Raw genomic sequence first — 20,551 nt, 5'->3', positions numbered from 1 at the left:
CAACGTTAGGCTACCTAACTTGAATTCATAACTTTAGCAGCATGTTACGTTGCAGTAGATAATTTCGGATTTCAGACGAATCGACAGTATCCAGTTTTCAGTCTGGCGCACATTTTATTCACCAAGCGGTCTTAATTATCCTAATTATCTGAGGTTTATTACAGATATCCATGTAACTCCACAACCAACATAACGTTACATTCTTGCACAATAAGACATTGCAGTTACAGATTTAACTGCTGTTAGGTGTTTAACTGGGCTTCATTGTCGTGCCGAATACGCTAAAAGACCCTGACGGTGCGTTAACATTTGCTAATAATGTCCTACATTATGTGTGCTATTCTCATTTAGAAAGACATCTTTAAATTGACAGCTTTTCTAGAGGGGGTTTGGCGCATATTTAGATGGGCACGTGCCCATTTATATGGTATGCCATGTAGAAATCATACTGCCATCACATGTCTGTTCAATATTGGTATCTGTCTGTTTGTCAGTCAACAGAAATAATCTGGACCACCAGTGTATGGACTGCAGTGTCAGAGAAGAATGTCTCCTCCACGTCTCACAGGTGCACTGCGCTCCTTCTCCAATGTCAGCAAGAAGGAGGACTTCAGTGACCAGCTCTATGATCTGAAGGTGAGGCCAGCAAGTGCATTACTGTGAACTAGTATTGTCCCAATAGAACTTTGAATTGTATGTGTAGTATGTAAAAATGTTTCATAACACTTTTAAGTGTTTTTCTTTCATTCTGCAGCCTTATTGATATGAAATAACACAGGTGCTATTAATAGTACTAATTTGTTCCATTTATTGTAAAAAAGCAGTGAGCCAACATGACTCTGGAATGGAACCTTAATTAGTATCACTGGTAACACCTGTGTTTACTATTTCATGTCAACATTGCTGCTGTGAGACAGGTTTGTCCTGCTGAACAGTCACTGGATGTGATGCTGAAATTGATTTTCATCTTGCACAAGGAAATCAATGAAGAGATGAAAGGTGCACAGCACCAGTAGCACATTCAGCATTATGCACCTTTGTTCAAGTGGAATGGGCATTTTGAGATCACAAATGTCAGAAATATCTGTTGTATATTTCTGATATTAATTGTTTCACTACTCTTTCTGTTAGTCATTCTTACTCTCCCAACACACCTTCTCATCTCAACATTGCAGTTGATGGCCAGTGTTGAGATTTTAAAGGGACAAATTAAAATCTCTCTCACCATATCTACTAACTCTAAACTGGAGTATGTTTTTGATAAACTTTCCAAAATGTCATTGTTCTTGAGTTGTGTAATGCTTCAGAATCTACAGAGGCTGTAGGTACCTGAATCAAACTGAATCAAGTCACTTTCACAAACTCATAAAAGCTGTTGAGCTCTCCTTGTGGGAGTTTTGGCTCTCTTTGTACACAACCGGGTGCTTCTGCTTGATGCGGTGAATTAAGTTTGTTGCATTGCTCTCATTTGTTGTTGCAGTCTTTCTTGCACTTCTTACATATTATCATGGGTTGTTGTACATCTGATCTTTTGTAAAAACATGACTTCCGCACTAGTGAAGTTGCTTCCCTTTTAAGGACCAACTCCTCCACTGTGAAGCTGGAAGCAAAATTAATTTTGCTGCACATTTCTGTGCATAAGTGTATATCATTATGTCAGCATGGCAGAATATGGCCGTTATGACAATATGAACATGGTTTAACGTTTACGTTTTTTTCCAGTTGCCTGGTCGTGGGTCAGAAATTTACTTGCCCGAAGTCAGTTTTTACTTGCTCCGGTACAAATTGTTTTATTTGTTAGTGGTTATCAAATAACAGCAGAGATTAAAGTTAATTGTCATGTTAATCCAGTGCCATAGCATCATGATGCTGGGTAAAATCTAGTAGGATAGTAGCACAATAGAAGTTCTTCAATCGGCTAGTTCAGTAAATACACGAAACTTCAAGATCAAGCTGAGATAAATGCGTTGACAGCATTATAGCAGTGTTTTCACCACGTGATACAGTTTGACTTGGCTTGATGCTTTTTGTCCAGGTACTTTTCTCGTTTTTTCTTTCACTGTAGCTGGTACTGTGCACCTTTGATGTAAGTAGAATTCGTAGCTGATTGTTGTGAAACTGCTGTGAAATCATTCTCAATGTGACACAAACTCACAGGAACAACGGATGACATCCTTCGTCAGATGACTGTGACACGGTTTTGCGTGTTGCCATTTTTAGACATCTGTGTTGACTGATTAAGAAAACTGCAGTTACAGCTGGGGATCAGTGCACTGGATGTCCATGTCGTGCAAGTGACAATTCTCTCTGATCAATCAGTGGTCTGCAGTGTTTTCACTCTACTGTTAAATATCAGCTCAGTGCGCTTGGAACCTCAGTCAAGGTGATACAAAAAACTGTCAGGTACTCTCCACAACTTTTGATAACAGAAAACCAAAAACCAGCAAGTCACGCTGATCCGAGCTGTACCATGCAGTGGAAACACGGTATATGACATTGTATGGCAACATTTTCTTAGACGAGGCAAAGCTCCTTCAGAGTCACAGAGGAACCGAATTCACAGGCTCAGTCGTGGGGTTGGGTGATGTAAAGATATTACATCGATATCCAGATGTGAGACTAGATATTGTCTTAGATTTTTGATATTGTGATTTGGCTTCAAGTGATTGAATTTGTAATTTTATGAATTTACCTGTTCAAACTGTTTTATTATTTGTCTTTACCCGCTTAGTCATTATATCCACATTACTTATGATTATTTATCAAAAGTCTTAATATTTTGTGATCCTGACAGTGTTGTCACAATATCGTTATAGACATACTTGCTCAAAAATATCATATTTGGTATTATCCAAATTGCTAAACCCCTTCTACAAGAACATCATATGTCTGAGAATTTATGGTATGTTATTTTAGAGAAAATATTGAGATATATATTGTATGTTGCAGAATACACTAAAAATATTGAGACGTTATTTGTAAGCTATATTGTCCAGCCCGAGTCACAAGTAAACTTTTTTGTGGTAAGTCAATGCACTGCCTCTTTAATGTGTGACCAAATTCACAGAAGCTAAATCATTACTTTGTATCATGACAAACGTCAGACTAATCAAGTCAGCATGTTTTCCTACACTAAATATTCTACCAGAGCAAGAAATGTGTCCTGCTTTGACACTCACTGGAGGGTTCTATCTTTGGCATCGACTGCAGCACGTTGTTTTTCCTCCAACGCTGTGTGCAAGCAACTAATGTGATTTTTCATGTTAGCTGTGTTACGGAAATATTTTATCTTTGATGACACAGCTTGCATACTGTATGGCTCTTATCCAGCTCCCTCTTCCCCTCCGCATGAAAATACCCAAATATTTTCATTTTGGACGGATAGAAAATCCCAAAACACAGATGTACACCCTGCTCCAGACTGCTTTTAATTTATGATTACGTTTCAACATCGGTGTGAGAAACAGTGGCTGTAGAATGAGTGTGTATGATCAGAGTACCACTCTGTGAGAGTGATGCTTAGCGTGCAGGCACAATGTTGTGGCGAGTTATAAGTGATCACTTGCTTTTTGCATATTTCAGAGTTTTTATTCATTGCAGGCATCTAATATTTTTGTTTTTGCAGGCATCTGTCATATATTTAGTATGTGGTATATTTTGGTGGCCAGTTATACACTGACTATGGATAAGTACCTCATACAGCCACATTTCAGAAGTCAAACTAACCCTTTAAGAGCATGAAAACACCCATCATGTTACATATTAATCACATATTAGTAATGTTGGTATATATGAAATCCCTGCTGTTGGCCATCAGAATCTACCAGACGTCAAATATATGCCAAATGTCTAAACCAAAATATTAGATGCCTGCAGTGAATATAAAATTCGACTCGTAGAAAACTGTGTCAATACTGGATTTATTATTAGCTGCGGGGGATTATGAGAAGAGAGTCTGCACACCTGCTGCGATTTTAGTTTTCTCTAAATTATTATTGGCATAGCAATGTGATGCATTTTCCATCCAAAGCCACCAGTCTGCCACCTCTATCAGCTGTCGCCAAGTCACATACTGAAACTCCAAACACTTGTCAGAAAAAAGTAGTTCATTGAGCCTGACAAACTTTTTATTTAATCATTAGACCAGTTATAAACACTCAGTCAAATTTATGCTTTACTTTACACTGTCTAGTTTTTGAAGAACTGTTCAGATCTCAGCAGGTGTGAGATGAGAGATACGTACCTCACATATAGTACACGTCAAGTATTTGAGTAGTCTAATTCATCACGGTATTAAAGGAGAAATCTGTAATATATTTACTGTAATAAATCAGAAAATGACCATGATGTGTCATCAGAGATCTAGGAAACATGTTAAGTTGTCATACTCACTTGACATGAACACTACAGCTGTGGTGTTCCCCTTTGAAATTTTGGTTTTGGACTGGAATAACTGTTTTGCATGTCTGTTTCACATTAATCTGAGTTCAGATTTATGCTGAATTTTCGCCAAGTGAGTAAGCATCTGTTTATGAGTCATGAGAAATCATTAATAATCCTGTAGAAGGCATATATGTTTGTAACTGTTAAATTAAACCAAATGTTAATGGAGTTTGGCAGGCAGTGAGACAGGCAGTCACTGAACGCATCATCCAGAGTGTGTTATTTCAGAGCAGTATCATGTAACAGTCCTGGCCTGATTCTTTCCAGCCTAACTCTAGTCCTCTATCTCATGTTATAAGCTGTTACATGGACAGTTCATCACAAAATCATTTCCTCTTTCCTATAATATTATTTATTATCTGTCTAGATAGTTTTGGTGTGAGTTGCTTACTTTTGGAGAAATGGTCTGTAGTGTTGTCTGCCCTCTCTTACATGCAGTGGACTAAATGACACTCGGCCTGTGGTACTCAAAGCACCTTAAAAAAAAAAGAAGAAAAAAAAAATTAAAATTCAGCACCAGTGTCTCTTGAAGAGATCATGACCACTGGTGTTGAATTTTTCAACTGTATTTTTTTGGCGGATACCTTCAAAACTCTGCAACTCACACTCACGCGCGCGCGCACACACACACACACACACACACACACATAAAAAAAACAACTGGATGGTAAAGAGCACAACAGGTAAGAGGAAAAAATATATTTATGATCTTGAGGATGAACTGTCCCTTTAAAGCGTGAGCGTAAACTGGTGCTATGTTAAATTTATTGGCAGCTATTCTTTTCCTTGAGTGTGGTTTTTAACATAGCATATATTTTGGGTATTGTGTACATGTTTTCTTGCTTGTATGTTATTCAACCTGCTGTATCTATATGTACAATTTTATACAAAACACTGTTGAAAAGCATTGGGGGAAAATATATGGAATGCAACTGACCCTTTGCCATTATCACCCTCCTTAGTTTATGGTGAAATTGGGATCAAGTGTTTAAACACGAGGTCTTAGGATCCTTAGAGATGTAAACAAAAGCAGATTCTGATGATGATGGTGGATTTTGACGACTAAAATAATGACTCACAAGCAGATTTCATAAGTGTAGCTGGCTGATGTAAGATAATGCTGACTCCTTGAGTCAGCTGAGAAGTCTGTCACCAGCTAACATTTTAATGTTTCCATCTGACAGGTTTTAAAACAAGAACCTTGTAGAAGTGTTTATGTAAAGTTAGCTAACAGCTGCATACACAATATAACAGGAATGCTAACAGACTGAGGCTAAAGCTAGCTTACATCTCAGCAAACATTGGTGGGATGGTGAAATATGGCAGGTTAATGTAAGACGGGTCACGCAGCCAAAACAGCTGGAGCGCAATCATAGAAGACAGGCGGGATAAGAGCTAAGCTAACCCGGCTTAGACCTGAGACAGCGAGACAGAGTGAGATGCATCTTTGATTCTGCATCAGCCCACATCCTCCTCCATAAACCCCCACAGAACAAACGCACATGCAGTGATATCTAACATGTTTGTCTGGAGGTAAAGTTACTGCAGTAAGCTCATGTTAGTCAGCCAGACATGCTACCGTTTGCAGCTTATATTGGAGCTGATAAAGACAGAGTTTATTCCATTCCCCACATGTGTGCTCTTGTGTTTCATATTTTTGAGAGACTACAGAAAAAACACCACCGGACCAGACTCATCAAGCGACGAGTATCACTCTTCTGAGTCTCCTGCACACATTCAGCTTGTAGAGAAATGAAATGTTTGACAGCTCTAGTTGTTAATCTGTGGTGGTTGTTTGGATGTGGGGCTTAGTGGAGGGTCAGTTGGACATCCCTACCCAAGAAGTCCCCATAAAATATAGCAGTATGGTTTCATGAGAATTTGGTGAACATGGTTTGAGTTCCACTGTTCTTTCCTCAGTTTAGTTTTCTATCCAGGAGCTTGTCCTTTTGACACAATGTCCACCGCTTGCAGATGGACAATATCTAAGTGGATTCTGGAGGGTTTTTTTTTTTTTTTTTTTTTTTTTTTGGTCATTGATTCGTTTGTCAGATCACTTGCCTCCTTCAGAGACTTGAAATGAATTGAAAGTGATATTCAGCATTCACTTTTACCTGGCTCACCTCCAGTTGAATCCTCTAAGCAGAAAAAGTGCCTCTCCAGGGAAAAGATGGCCAGAGTCACTCTGAGATTATCTCTCAGGTTGGGTGAGAATGCTTAGTTTTAGATTGTGATTGTAATGGAGTCATTGTGTTAATGATTCTCCTGACCTCTGAGTCTGAACTGACATCAGATTTAATACCTCACTGCTTCAACAGGAGAGCTCATTAACACTAGATTTTCTATAAAACTACTGAGGATGCAATTAGAACAACATAGTGAAAAGCACTTTTGAGATATCAAAAACTGTTAGTCTTTTTCCACCATTGTGGAATCGGCTGTGTTACTGTAAGGACACTCCAATTTTGAACCATTTTGAGCATTTCGATCTCCTCAGTTTGATCAAAATGATGTATTGGAATCTATTCTGGTTGAAGACATGCCACAGAAATGATTGAATAATACTACAGCAAAAATATAAGAAGCATACTATATCAGTGACTGACCACACTGAACACTACATCTTGTTTTTATGAAACATCTTCACAATATATTTGCAAATTGTTGGAGTACATTGGTTTGGTTAACACTTCATATTAAGGTGGATGTAGGGGTTGCACAGTTAATTGCAATCACAATAAAATTGCAAAATGGCCAAGTGCAATATCCAAATCACAGAATCTGAACAAATCACAGTTCTTTTTGAAAAAAGTAAAATGTGTGAGAAAACAGCATTTTAATGAGTCACTGTAGAGCTGCACAGATGACCTGGTCTTAAAAAAATCTTGTTCTCCAGATGAAAGAAAACATCCAGCGAATGTCACATCATTACGATTGTATTTATTTTTTTCAGTGAACTTGAAAACTATAATGCAAAACTGATCATTTCCACGAATGGTATTACATATCGCAGTCACATTTTCAGTCAAAATAATTGCAATATGACTTTTTTTTTTTTTTACCAAATCATCAATATAATGAGCTTTAGTTAATACACAATGAGTCCCGCTAACACTTAAAAGAAACCTGGTAACAGCTTATTGACTGCTTAAGAATGTTAATAAAAACCAAATGAGTCGCATGTAATTGTTTATAACAGCATTACACATTTATTGACTTAAACTAACTTAACTATTGTGTCCTTGTTAAACCTTTATGAAGCTTTTGTAGTTGCTTCATTATGATTTCTACATATCTTATTACACATTTGTCAACAGTTAACCATTAATTTATTAACAGTTAATAATCCATATTGTGTTTACCTGATCTAAAGTGTGAACAGTGCTTATTGAGGTTATTAATCCTTTATTGTACACTGTTAACAGTTTTTTTTTTAAATCTTTAAGTACATAATAAAGGATTAATTAACATCAATATGCACTGATCACACTTAATATCTGGTACCTCCAAAAGGCATATTACATCGCTTTGCTAAATACCCAATTCTCATTGGTCAAGTCCAACATTCTAAGGTCTAATTTAAGTATGGCAGACCATTGCCATGTATAACAGACCGTTGTTAAAGAACAAACCATTGATATGGACACAGTTCTGATAATAGACTCTGGAGGAGCAATACATTCATTCATTCATTTTCTGTAACTGCTTATCCTTGAAGGGTCGCGGGCTGCTGGAGCTTACCCAGCTGACATTGGGTGAGAGGCGGGGTTCACCCTGGACAAGTCGCCAGTTCATCGCAGGGCTGACACATAGAGACAGACAACCACTCACACTCACATTCACACCTACGGGCAATTTAGAGTCACCAGTTAACCTAGCATGCATGTCTTTGGACTGTGAGAGGAAGCCAGAGAACCCAGAGAGAACCCACGCAGACACAAGGAGAACATGCAAACTCCACACAGAAAGGTCCTGCCCCAGCCAGCTGGAGGAGGGAGTAATACAGTCATTTTTAAGTCACTCAAGTCACTTTAAATGTAACATTTTGTGTCAAATCATTGCTTTTTTTGGTACATAACCATATTAACAAACAGGATAATGTACAGTGAGCAGCAAGTAATGCATTGTAACATGCAAGCATGTAATAACTTGCTTTGTGTCGGGGTCCTGCATCATCCTATCATTATCCTTTACACAACAAATGACATAATAGGTCAGTTAGTTAAACTCAATACATCTTTGTAATGCTATTTTAATGAACTTATAAAGCTTTCATTAGCTTTAATTTAAGCTGTCTATAAACTGTTAACAAGCTTCATACAAGTACATCTGTTTTATAATCAAACAATAAGCATTTTCATTGTGCTATTATTGACACTTAGTCTTATTAGCACATAGGCATATTATAAGGGCTTCAGTATCTATTAACTAATGCTTATTACAGGCTTCTTAATATAAAGCGTCACCATGGTTTTATCCAGGGGTATGTTGGCACTTGGAGCTACCTGTGGATTGAAGAGCAGTGAGTCTTACTGTTGTCTGCTTTGAAACATAATTGTATTTCTGCTGTTTCTCCATGTTAGACCAAACGCCTGAAGAGACAGGAGCTGTTTGCCAGAGAGGGCCTGACGTGGCAGAAGATTGTCCATTTCTGCAGCGAGCATCAGGACAAAGCTCAGCAGCAAGCTGCCAGTCAGGAACTGAAGAGCCTCCTTCTGGCAGCCAAGCAGATTGGTAATTAACTCCTCAGCCTCAAATCCATTGTAATTTCTTTCAATCTATTTTCATGTGTTTGTGTTAAAGTGATGAAAACATTTAAAAATAACAGAATGCTGTTCTCTGTTTTTAGACAGCTTGTCTGAAAGTGATTATGATACACTTACAGCCAGTGAAATGATGTTATTGTTTTTGTACCTTTGATAGACCTCGATAAGAAATCATCTTGAGTTTAAAGGAAGAGCTCTTTGTCAGGCTTTAATAAACAGTCCAGTTTAAAAAAAAGTTCATTCAAATTACAAAAAAAGATGTATTTCTTGACTTAGCTTTTGTGACATGCTGTCATCCAGGTAGTTTGATTCTGGGTTGTTTGAGATTTCTGCCACAGTCATGACATGTCCATGTTTCCAAAGAAATAGTTCCTATGAAAACTTGTCAGAGATGTCTGTGGAAAAAATGGCATATCATGGACACTGTTACTGCAAAGAGATGGTGCTGCTGAATTTTTTAAATGGTGTATTTCAGTGTTGTGAGCAGCACATAGTACATTCACCTCCATTGTGGAGGCAGAAATACAACATATCAATGCCTTGATATGAATGGGAAATTCATTCAATGAATGGGAAATTCATTCAATTGAAAAAGTGGGTGGTCACTGTTGAGCTCTTTGAGTGATTTACTCAATACTAAGGTCTTTACCTCCCCTTGTGAGGCATCTTGTCAGGCTTCAAGTTATCCCTTTTTGTCTGCACCAAAAGTGGTGTAGGCAATCAGTGCAATGTGAGGGACTACTGGGTGTCCTATTGGTGCAGTTTTAGATGTGACGACAGCGAGAAATGTGCATGAAAGTGTTGATCTGATTGGTCAGACTTAGCACGTGTGAGACATGATAGAGAGATGGTTCATCCAGTCACTTACCAAGTTTTAAAAGTGTTTGCCCCTTTCTAAGGATGACTTCCCAGATGGTTCTGTGTAACAAATCATCTGGTGTGTCAGGGTAGTCTAGCAGCTAAAAGATTTCCTCAGGTTTAATGGTGCGGTCTGATTTAGTGAATCACAAGTTTGAAACCAGCTAGAAGTTGCTTAAATTTATGAGAATTTTACACACAAACATAATGATGGATATAGGAATATCTGGTGCAACACAATCCATTTCTTGACATCACCTGCCTCTTCTGTAATGCACAAAAATAACATTTTTTTATGTGCTTGCTGTCATTAAGGGGACATGGTAACAAACTTGAATAAATAGATTGTCAGTCTGAGGCAGGGGAATGCATATTTCTCTGTCATTTGAAGTGCTAGTTTATGGTTCCTGGATGAACATATAATTAGCTCATAAATACAGGTACAGGAACAGTTCAGACTTGTGTAGTGTTTTTTAGATGTGTCATCTCATTTGAAAATGCTCTCCGACAAATATAGTAGCTTTACTCCAGAGGTAAAGACAGGTCTCTGACAGCGTGCCGTACATGTTGTAATCCTTCCTGTATGACTTACACTGAGCTTCATGAGTCAGTTATGGAGCTCTCTCATCAAAGCCCATGATGATTTTCATTTAGTCTGCTTTTTCTCTCCGTTTGTGGCAGTGTTTTTTCCTTCTCACTTGCCAGTCAAGAGTAACAGTATTTGTTGTTGTGATGCTCTCCAGTGCTTTATGTGTTGAACCTGCCCTCAGCCAGTGTGACTGGATCCAAATAAAAAGTTGCTCTTAAGCACACTCTGGAGAGGATGAAAGCAGCCATTCTGCTCTGCTACGTGCAGCAACGAGCCTGATGCTTTTAGACCATTTTAATTGGTTTAAATCCTTTTCATCTGTTTTTTGCTTTTCCTCTGCCTCTCCAACCTTCTTCACTCTATTCTCCTTCTTCCTATAATTGGACAATTACACTGTATTCCTTTTTGTTAAGTGCAGTTCTGGATAAGCATGAATTGTTTGGAATATTATTTAAATGAGGTGCAAGGACCTTATGCAGTGAGCTCATGGTGTAGCCTTTACTGCTCAGAGGAACAGCTGCTGATTCTTGTCTGGAGCTAGGAATAGTGCAAAGCTCTGAATTAATGGCCATACAAAAGAACAGTGCTATTTAGCTACCTCTAATGATAATAGAAAAGGTGAAGGTGATTGTTGCAGCAGTCCTAATAATCCTCATCATTAAAATGATGATTAGTACATCAGCTTTAATTGTCCCCTCAGTGGGAATTTATAATTGCTGGGCTGGACTTTACCATTAGACACAACTCACTATAGCCTCCAACTAACAGAGCACCTGACAGCACTGGATTTATTGTTATGTTTAGATATGATGAATAGAAAATATATAGATATAATTCATGTGTATATACATACACTTTTGGTAGTCTGTCCCAGATGTTTTGTTGCAGCTTTGGATTATAGATGGATTTAAAGGTCCAGTGTGTAAGATTCATAGGGATCTATTGGCAGAATATGTCAGAAATAGAACATAATATACAGTATACAAGTAGAACCTGACTTCTCTACACCCAGTATTGGTCTATGAAACCTATATTGTACTGTATTGGCATATATGTTGTAGGGTTGGGCAATTGGACGAATATGATGATTGGCTGAATCCATCATCTGTTATTTTTTTTTTTTTTTATTTGTCATTTTATTTTGGTAATGTAATGGTCTGCTGAGTGACAGCCGCTGCTCTGCAACGTGCTCCAGCAGCGCACACTTTCAGACGGACCACGAGTGCTCTTAGCTGGGTGAGGAGTGAGAGGTGAACAGCCTGCAGAGTCACACTCTTTGCACTCTTTTCACACGGTGAATTAAAGATTTGATGAGACCAAACCAGAGTTGGTGATTGCTGGAAGGGTGGACAGACTAACAGAGACAGTTTAGGTGAGTGTTATCTGTTTTTCTGTTGAGTTTGAATAAAGTGTGTTTCACGAGGAGTTAATGAGCCAATTAAGCTCGTTTTAGTTTGGTAAAAGAGAGAAACTTGAATTCAGAAGGTGAACGGTTGTATTAAAAAGGAAAATAGATATGAGAATATTTAATTTCTTGACAATTTGTGAGTGTATTTTGTTTGTTGGATGTTCTGAATGTATGTAGAGTACAAAACAGTGAATTTGTTGCTTGTGCTATTTCCCAGCTGAGACTCAAGAGGACAGAGGGAGGTGGGATGAAGAAATTGCCAGTTGCCAATGGATGGACTGACGATGATCAGTTGGAAAATTTTAACACATCGCCCAACCCTAATATGTTGTCAAATACGCACTTTTGATTTTTTTCTTTAAAAGAACATTATGCAGACTGTTAGCAATCTGTTAGCCTTAGCTTTTTTTTTAATTTATAGTCATTTATAATATAAAAAAATACCTGTGGAAGTTTACTGTTTCAGTGCTCTGATATAATTTTGGCCAATTATGTTCACTGTTAAACTGTAGAATATCATTCCTCCATTACATATCTTTTTCACAAGTGTAAACCACTTTTGAGGGATTATAAGACCTGTGCTTAGGTATGTATTCTATATTCTGTACAAAGAATATCAGAACTTTTTCGTCACCCCAGAAATCCAGTATCTGTTAGTATGTTAGGGGTGTGTGATATTAACTAAAATTTCTATCACAGTATTTCTTTTTTTGTGATGACAGCATTATATCAAAGTATTGAAAAAATTTTGAGGAATTCTCCCCTTGAAACATGATTCTGTCTCTTTTCACTCGATTGGCAATGAAAGGGAACATATCTTTAGAAAACAATGTGTTTATTGTCTCCAAATAGGAATGAAAATGAGGTATATGCCTACATTTGTTTTGGGAGCAGCAGCCTGCTCTATAATGAAGGTTTATGAGTAAAGTTAATATGATTCATTGTCTTAGAGAATACCTCAGAGAAACACATCTCAACAGCATTTGTTTGGCAGATCACACAGCAGTAGGACTTTCTGTAATAACATAACCAGCTGAGCTTGATTTGTAGTATGAAGTTCCACAAAAAGCAGTGTGATGTCACACATGGGTCTACCACTCTGTGTAATTAATTGGCTTAAAATGTATGACACCATTTTCCTTGACTGTCTCTCAATATGACAATATTAATCCAGCATTGTCCCAGCCTGTGAATCAACACAAAAATAGTGAAAATCGCAGCTTCCAAGTTTGAAGTCGGTATCGATCGATGCTTGGGCTTCAGTTTTGAAGTGACTTTTGCTTTGTACCGAGCCTCATTGAGAAAGCAGTGAGCAGTAAAATGGTAAACTCAGTACACACTTAATAGTTTTTCACTTGTTGTGTGGACCTTTTCAATAAAAAAATAAAGTTAATCCACTGGATCTTACCTTCCCTGGATGTGGGAGTAGATGAAAACTGTTAGTTCTTGCAGCTAACAAAGAGTAGTGAACGTGCTCTGCTCATAATGTTACCTCCCTCTTCTTCCTTTTACAGTCTGCATGGATTTGGAGTATGTGTGTAGCCCTCTATCTGCATGTTATTACAGCCACAGTAAAGCATATTCGTTTTAATATGCCAATACATTTATTATGGTAACTACAGTATTGGAAAATATGTATTGAGGATGAACGCGACACTGGTGACAGTGTTGTCCGGTGGTGACTGGTATGCTGCCTGCCCCGAGTTTTCATCAGTGTATAATTACTGTAGAATGAGCCCTTTATATCTACAGAGGGTGCAAGTCAGCTGTGTGCGACCGCCATGTTTCTACAACAGCCCACAATGGACAAACCAAACACTGGCTCTAGATCTGGCCTTTTTTGTTGCACAAGTTTCTTAGTTTCTGCTACATGCTTGGAAGGTGAGGGTGACACGAGGTGTTTGCAATCTGCGTTCTCACCACTAGATGCCACTAAATTGTACACACTGGTCCTTTAATCCATAAGTCAGATTCTTTCAAGAACTGATACTGGAGATAACGTTACTGACAGAAATATAATTTTACTGAATGCAAGACATTTCATGCTAACAGTAGTTCAACAGGTTAAGGAACAAATCATCTTCTGGACAAGAGGTATTTTGGGGTGGCACTGTTTCATGTTAAAACAATGATCAGTTCATGTGTCCATTTGTCTGTCTGTCACATTATCATTTAGTTTTTATTGTAATGTAATTCATTTGATCACAGTTTATTTTTTAAGTTTTAGTCTGATTTTGGTCATAAAAATGGTTGTCAATTATTATTTTTTGTTGACAAAATTAACACCGTTTCTGGCAAACACTACAGACCTTTGGAATGACGTCATGATTTTGTCACAGTGTTAGCTGAAGGCAATATGAAGGAGAAACTGGAGCCAAACACATTAGTTGGTCACATAACTGAGCTGAAATGTCATCTTGCTGTCTTGTTGGTTGCCCAAATCAAAGTCGTGATGGCTCAAAGCGGAAGTTTTATCACATACCAGCTGCCACTGTCAGTCAAAAAAAAAAAAAAGGAAGATAAGTATGTCGACTACTAAACATGGTAAAACAAAAGCTGGGAGATGTGTGCAAGCTTGGCAAAGTAAACAAAATGAACCCACAAAATGTCAAGAGAGAAGATACTGTCACACCTGTTTTCCTCATTAAACAGAAAAATACAACTGATCACCTTCTGCATTAAAGTTTCTTTGTCTTACCAAACTAAGACAAGCTTTAATTGCCTTGTTAACTGTAAAACACACTTCATCTAAATTCAACAGACAAAAACAAAATAAAACTCACAAAAGCTGTCTTGTCCAGTCTTTCCACTGTTATTAGGGTCACCAACTTTGGTTTGATCGAAAAATAAATCCTTAATTAACCATGTTAGATGTGAAAACAGTCTGGTTCTGCAGACTGTTATGCTCTCACTTGTCCTCACTCGGAGCAGCATTAGCCCAAAAACAACCGGTGATCGAACCAGCCAGATGTCAACATATTTGTGCAACTGCCCAATGGCAAATGATCTTATCAAGATGGTCCATCCATTGAGTGAGTGTGTACTGGTCAGCCAGCCTGGTCTCATTGGTTAATGTGAACCTCCTCGAGTAACCCTTGCAGTCCTGGAGAGTGAGAGACTGTACATATTCAGAAAAACTTGGATTTTCTTCACCCATTGCTAAGAAACAAGGCAGCCAAACTTGCTAGCTTGTGTAAGTAGGAGTAGTAGTTTAGCATAGAAGCCTCAATTAGGGATGAATAATATTGTTTTTTTTGTTGATATCTAATATGCTGTGCACATATTTTTCCATGTAATTGCACAGAACATGAAGTCTCTCTTTTGGTGAAATTAACATATTATCATGGCCTCTCTTATTGTAATGTTCCACTGGCAGATGCAGACATAAAATACAAAGCTTTTCAAAATGTACACGTTCACTGGGCAGAATAAGAAAACCACTGCTGACAGTTTTTTTTTTTCTTTTCGCTGGTACATGAACGATATGGGCATTTAAATTTGCAGTGTTGAAGGAATGTGATCTGGCTCCTCCTTGCATGGCAGCGCTGAACAGCCATTACAAATGACAACAGTGTTCGTTTCATATTTGAGTTTCATCAGTTTCATTTTTTCAACAGAATGAAGCCACGAGATAGGCCCCCATATGTGGGTTAGCCTCTGGCACCAAATAACTAAATCTGCCTCTGGCTGTAGTGATCGCTGCAGTCATGACATCAGAGTGTAAATATGTTGTGTCTTGTTTTGCAGTGGGGACTGAACACGGTCAAGAGGCCATTGAAAGCGCCGCCGTCTTCCTGTTTGAGACCTTCCACAACAAAGACCATGTTGGCACAGAGGAGACGCGGGCCATTAAACAGATGTTTGGCCCCTTTCCGTCATCTGGAGCTGAAGCCTCCTGTGCCTCTGTGGCCCGGCTGGTGGCTTCGCTCGGAGACTCCCGTGTTGAGGACTTTATCCAGACCCAAAGCTCCCGTCACAACCCCCAGCGAGGCTCCACTTTCGGACGCAACATAGCCTTCTCCTATGACTGCTACACACTGGACCCACTGGAGGATCTGCCCTGCTCTGGCATCCAGGAGGAGAAAGTCAGTCTAGACTTTATCAACTTCCTCAACAACCAGAGCGGGAGGAAGATGGCCGGTGAGGAAGAGATGTCCTGCTCAGGAAGATCTCTAAGCTCTGGGGATGGAACAATCCTGAGAAGAGAGGTAGAGAAGTATCTGAATGGAGGCAACATGATCTCATCCAGCCCAGAGGAGCTGTGCACCTCCCTGTTTGAAATGCTGGCCTCCCACAAGAGCGACGATGAGCTACAGAATGAGGTTAGTGTCACTGGGAAATACAGCATCTGTATATTAAAGTCAGCAGTGTTTAGGCGGGCAGCCATACCTCTGACTTCAAGATAAAATTACACCTGAACTTAAAAATGAGAAGTCAACTCTCAACATGGCATTTCTGTGACATAAAGTTTGACCCGTACTAATGGTACGTTTAATATCTTGAGGCTCCTATTGATTCTATAACCTTGACCTTCATCTGCAGGCCTTTTGGGTTTGTTCCAGATGCAGGATGTATCATGTCCTGGCTGTTAGACTGAGTCATCCCTGGCCTTTTACCACCAGACCTTTTTAGACATTTCTGACTTTCTGCATGGTTTTGACCTTCATTTATGAAAAAACCTGTAGAAATATTAGCAACTTAACGTATACACTTAAAAACAACATCCAAAACCTAATTTCTTAACTTCAGAGGACAGAATGATGAGATGAGGTGATATTAATACTTAAGGGTTCATTTTTACAGTTTGCTTCAAATCATTAATTAGACAATGAAACACAGAAAATGAGTTTTTTTTACATGTTTCAAACAAAAACCCTCAGAATATCAAAAGTATGTTTTCTCTCATGTGTTTTCAGGCCTGGACAATCTGTTTATCAGCCCTGATATTTGTTATGCATCCCTAATACCTGGTGATGCACAGCAGCTCATGGGCAATGCATCCTGGTATATGTAGGCACTGTTGGCATGGCTCCAAAAGCAGAAAACTCAGCTTTCTTTATTGCTTCAATTGACTACTTTTACCATGGACTCTAATTGGACACCCATGTGAAAAATGACAAAAATTTGCACACGATTTAAAGAGTTGTGATTGGCTTGATGAGGACCAGGGCTGGTGGAAATCAGTCAGAACAGGAGGGTGGCCAGATGTATCAGCCAGAGCAAACATTAGCTTGTATATTCATCTGGCTACAGATATAGACCATATTATTATTATTTTTATTATTATTATTATTATTGTTGTTGTTGTTGTTGTTGTTGTTTAATGATATAATATAAAATAATGTAATAATAATAATATTATTATGTTATTATTATTAATATTTGAACATGCACTTACAAATGTTTCGCACCTGGATGGTCTAGTAGGCACCTGGGAAAAAAACAACAACATTTTATTAGAGCCGCAACAAGTATTTGATTGTTAATCAATTTTTAAATTAATCAGCAGCTATTTTGATAATTGATTAATTGGTTTGAGTATTTTTTTTTCTATTTTCAGCTTCTTAAATGTGACTTTTTTTGGTTTATTACCTCTTTATGACAGTAAACTTAATATATTTGGGTTGTGAGTAAAACAAGACATTTCAGACTTTGGGAAACACTGATTGACATTTTTCACCATTTTTTGACATTTAAAAACAATAATTATTCATCGATTAATGGAGAAAATAATCGGCCAATTAATCATTTAAGAAAAGCCGCAGCCCTACATTGTATACATTAGAATATAATTAGTAAAAATTCTGCTGAGGATTAGCAGTTTAGATAAAGTAGATGTTTTCTAAGGAACTGTGGGTTACATTGAGCTGGTGTGACCGTACAGCCAAGAGAAGCTAAACAGAATGCTACCACTTCTGTTTTGATCTGCCTCCACATCTTGCTGTGTGAGGCGAGGAGAACAGACAGAAAGAAAATATAAAATAAAGGTCAGGATCAGGGTGCTCATTGAAGGCCTCGGTTGTGTCTCACCCAGTTGAAACCTCCAGCAGTTATTTGCCATCCTTTACATTTACTTATGAATTAGGAAAGTGCTCCATCATTCTGTCCCCCTGCATTTTCACCCTCTTCCATTCTCCACCTCCCTCACTCTCCAAGGCTTTTATTCTGTCCGTACAGCACCTCTGCAGTATCTCTCTCTCTCCCTCTCCCTCCCTCTCTTCCCTTTCTATCAATTGCCTCAGCACAGAAGCAGAATTGTACACCTTCAGCTGGTTACAGTTGGTTCCAATGTTTCTCACGTAGTTGACATTTGGAAGCGAACTCTCCCACTGACATCTTTAGATGTAGAATGCCCTGCCTCTGTGTGTGTGTGTGTGTGTGTGTGTGTCTGTGAGTGTGAGTGCACCTGCAGACTCTCTATGCATCTACCTCTGTGTGACTCCAAAGTCAACAGTAAAGTTTAAAGGCTCTGCACTCAGTGCCATTAAAGCCGACAATGGACAGAACCTGCTTCTTATTATTCCTCATTGCTGACCCTCAATCGCTGACATTTTGTGGTAGTCATGGAGTTCCTGGAGGGGGACGATACAGTGGAATGCCATTTGGTTATATATGTATATAGCTGATAGGGAAGGCAGTTACATATTGCATATTCAGGCAGCCTCACGTTACTGATAGTGAAGCTTATGGCAAGTTTTTTAAAAAGGAACTCTTTGGATTAGGAGCCTATTGGAATAGGATTTCTTTGCCTTTAAGAGGTACCACCATCACATTTCCTTTGCACGTTCACTATCAAACTGACTCTGATCTGTCATCCTGCACACACAAGCAGCTTTTCTATACTATACCATTATAGGTGTGGATAGAGTAGCAGAAATTGCGCTTACATGGCTGGCTCCAGACCAAGTGACCAGCTTTCCAGAGCTGGATATGACTGAGTTTAGAGCTCAGAAAGATAGGATAGGATATAGTTTGGGTTTTTGGCTAAAAGTAGTAGAAGTAATTAATGATTGATTGATTTCCTCTAATATCGCAAATCATATCACAATTGCAGTATCAATCAAAATAATTGCAATTAGAGATTTAAATGTCTAAACAGTGCTTGAACCTATAGTTTTTTTTAAAAAAAAGAAGCACAAAATGACAGTCGACATGGAAGTACAGCATTTTTCATTGCTAAAGTAAATATGAATTTGAAATTGATCAATATATCAATTGTTAACAGTTTAAAGTATATTTAATATACTGTAAGAATACAAAAAACACTGAATACAAATTTTATGTAACAAATCCATGTGATAAATAAAAGACTATGTAAATAAATTAACACTCATAAAAGTTACAGCACTAATGAGCAGCAAAATGATTAAAAATTCCAGCTTCAAATTTCAGCGAGTCTAATAAAAAATGGTGTGTTTTCTAACCATAGGACAGGCTGCTGTTGTCAACATCATCAGTGGTCTCCCTATCATAGATATAAATGCCAAATGATTATAACATGTCCCATCTCATGTTTCATATCAGTGCTTTTCATCTCCAGGACAGTCTGCTTACAATACCATATGCAGTAATTTTTCCTAGGATAGCAATCACCTTTGGTGAGTCGCCAGATACGACTCCTATTTATCCATTTTTTAAAAAGATTTGTTGGACATCCTCACTGGTGTTTGAATCGTTTCAAGTAAAACACAGATTCACTTTAGACAGCTGACACGTGTGGCACTGAAACGAGGCATCGTAATCTGTGATGTGATTCTGTCTGGTAGGTATTTCTTGTATGGACACAGGTGACAACTTTTGGTACGGAGCCCTACAGCAAGGCGACAGCAGCTGAGGGGAAGATGTTCTCAGTCTGCTCGTCTGAGAAGTGAGACTTCTGTAGCATCTCCCAGAGGGGAGGAGGTCAAACTGTGGCCAGCGAGAGAGGTGTCCCTGATGACGCTGTGCACCTTCCTCAAACACTCAAACACTATGTGCTAGACAGCCTCAGTAGCAGGGAGCTGAGTAACTGCGATTCTGTCGTTGGCAGTTTTCACCAGCCTTCGCTGTGTATTCTCATCCGAGACAGAGCAGTTGCCATACCACACTGTGATGCAGATGGTAAGGATGCTCTCAGTGGTGCAGCGGTGTAAGTTCACCAGAATCTGCTACAGATGGCAGATGGACTTTCTTCTGTCTAGCTCTAAACAGTAGTTGTAAACTCTCTTGTCGGATAGAAAGATCTACAGTTAACCATGATATAGTCTAGGTTAATGGAGCCATGACCGTGCACCAAGCCCTGTGTCTGGTTTTACCTGAGCCATCAGCTGTTCTATCTGCCCGGAACATGTAGTGTCCCTCTAGATCTGTGGTGCCATTGGGAATGCCACTGTTGAGCCGTGTTTCTGTAAAAATCATGATGTTGCAGTCCATAATTCTTTGATAGGTTATAGGTCATGATCTGCAGCTCGTCATTTTTGTTCACCAGAGACTATACATTGGCAAGGA

At 38.6% G+C, this 20,551-nt stretch overlaps 1 protein-coding gene across 1 annotated transcript in view; it reads left to right on the top strand.

Annotated features, from left to right (window-relative positions):
* Positions 1 to 498: 498 nt before the first annotated feature.
* The window catches only part of ascc3 (activating signal cointegrator 1 complex subunit 3), a 227,563-nt gene continuing 207,510 nt past the window's right edge, over positions 499 to 20,551 (top strand). Inside the window, exons 1-3 of the mRNA XM_084725987.1 lie at positions 499 to 636; positions 9,027 to 9,177; positions 15,812 to 16,386. Of these exons, the coding sequence (XP_084582113.1) occupies positions 547 to 636; positions 9,027 to 9,177; positions 15,812 to 16,386 (816 nt within the window). The 5' untranslated portion in view covers positions 499 to 546. The remainder of the gene's footprint in view (positions 637 to 9,026; positions 9,178 to 15,811; positions 16,387 to 20,551) is intronic.

The sequence above is a fragment of the Lutjanus erythropterus genome, chromosome 9, assembly GCF_056507025.1.
Source record: "Lutjanus erythropterus isolate fLutEry1 chromosome 9, fLutEry1.hap2, whole genome shotgun sequence".
NCBI classification, from domain to species: Eukaryota; Metazoa; Chordata; class Actinopteri; order Lutjaniformes; family Lutjanidae; genus Lutjanus; species Lutjanus erythropterus.
Note: the sequence above shows the minus strand (reverse complement) of the source record. Positions and strands in the feature narration are given on the sequence as shown.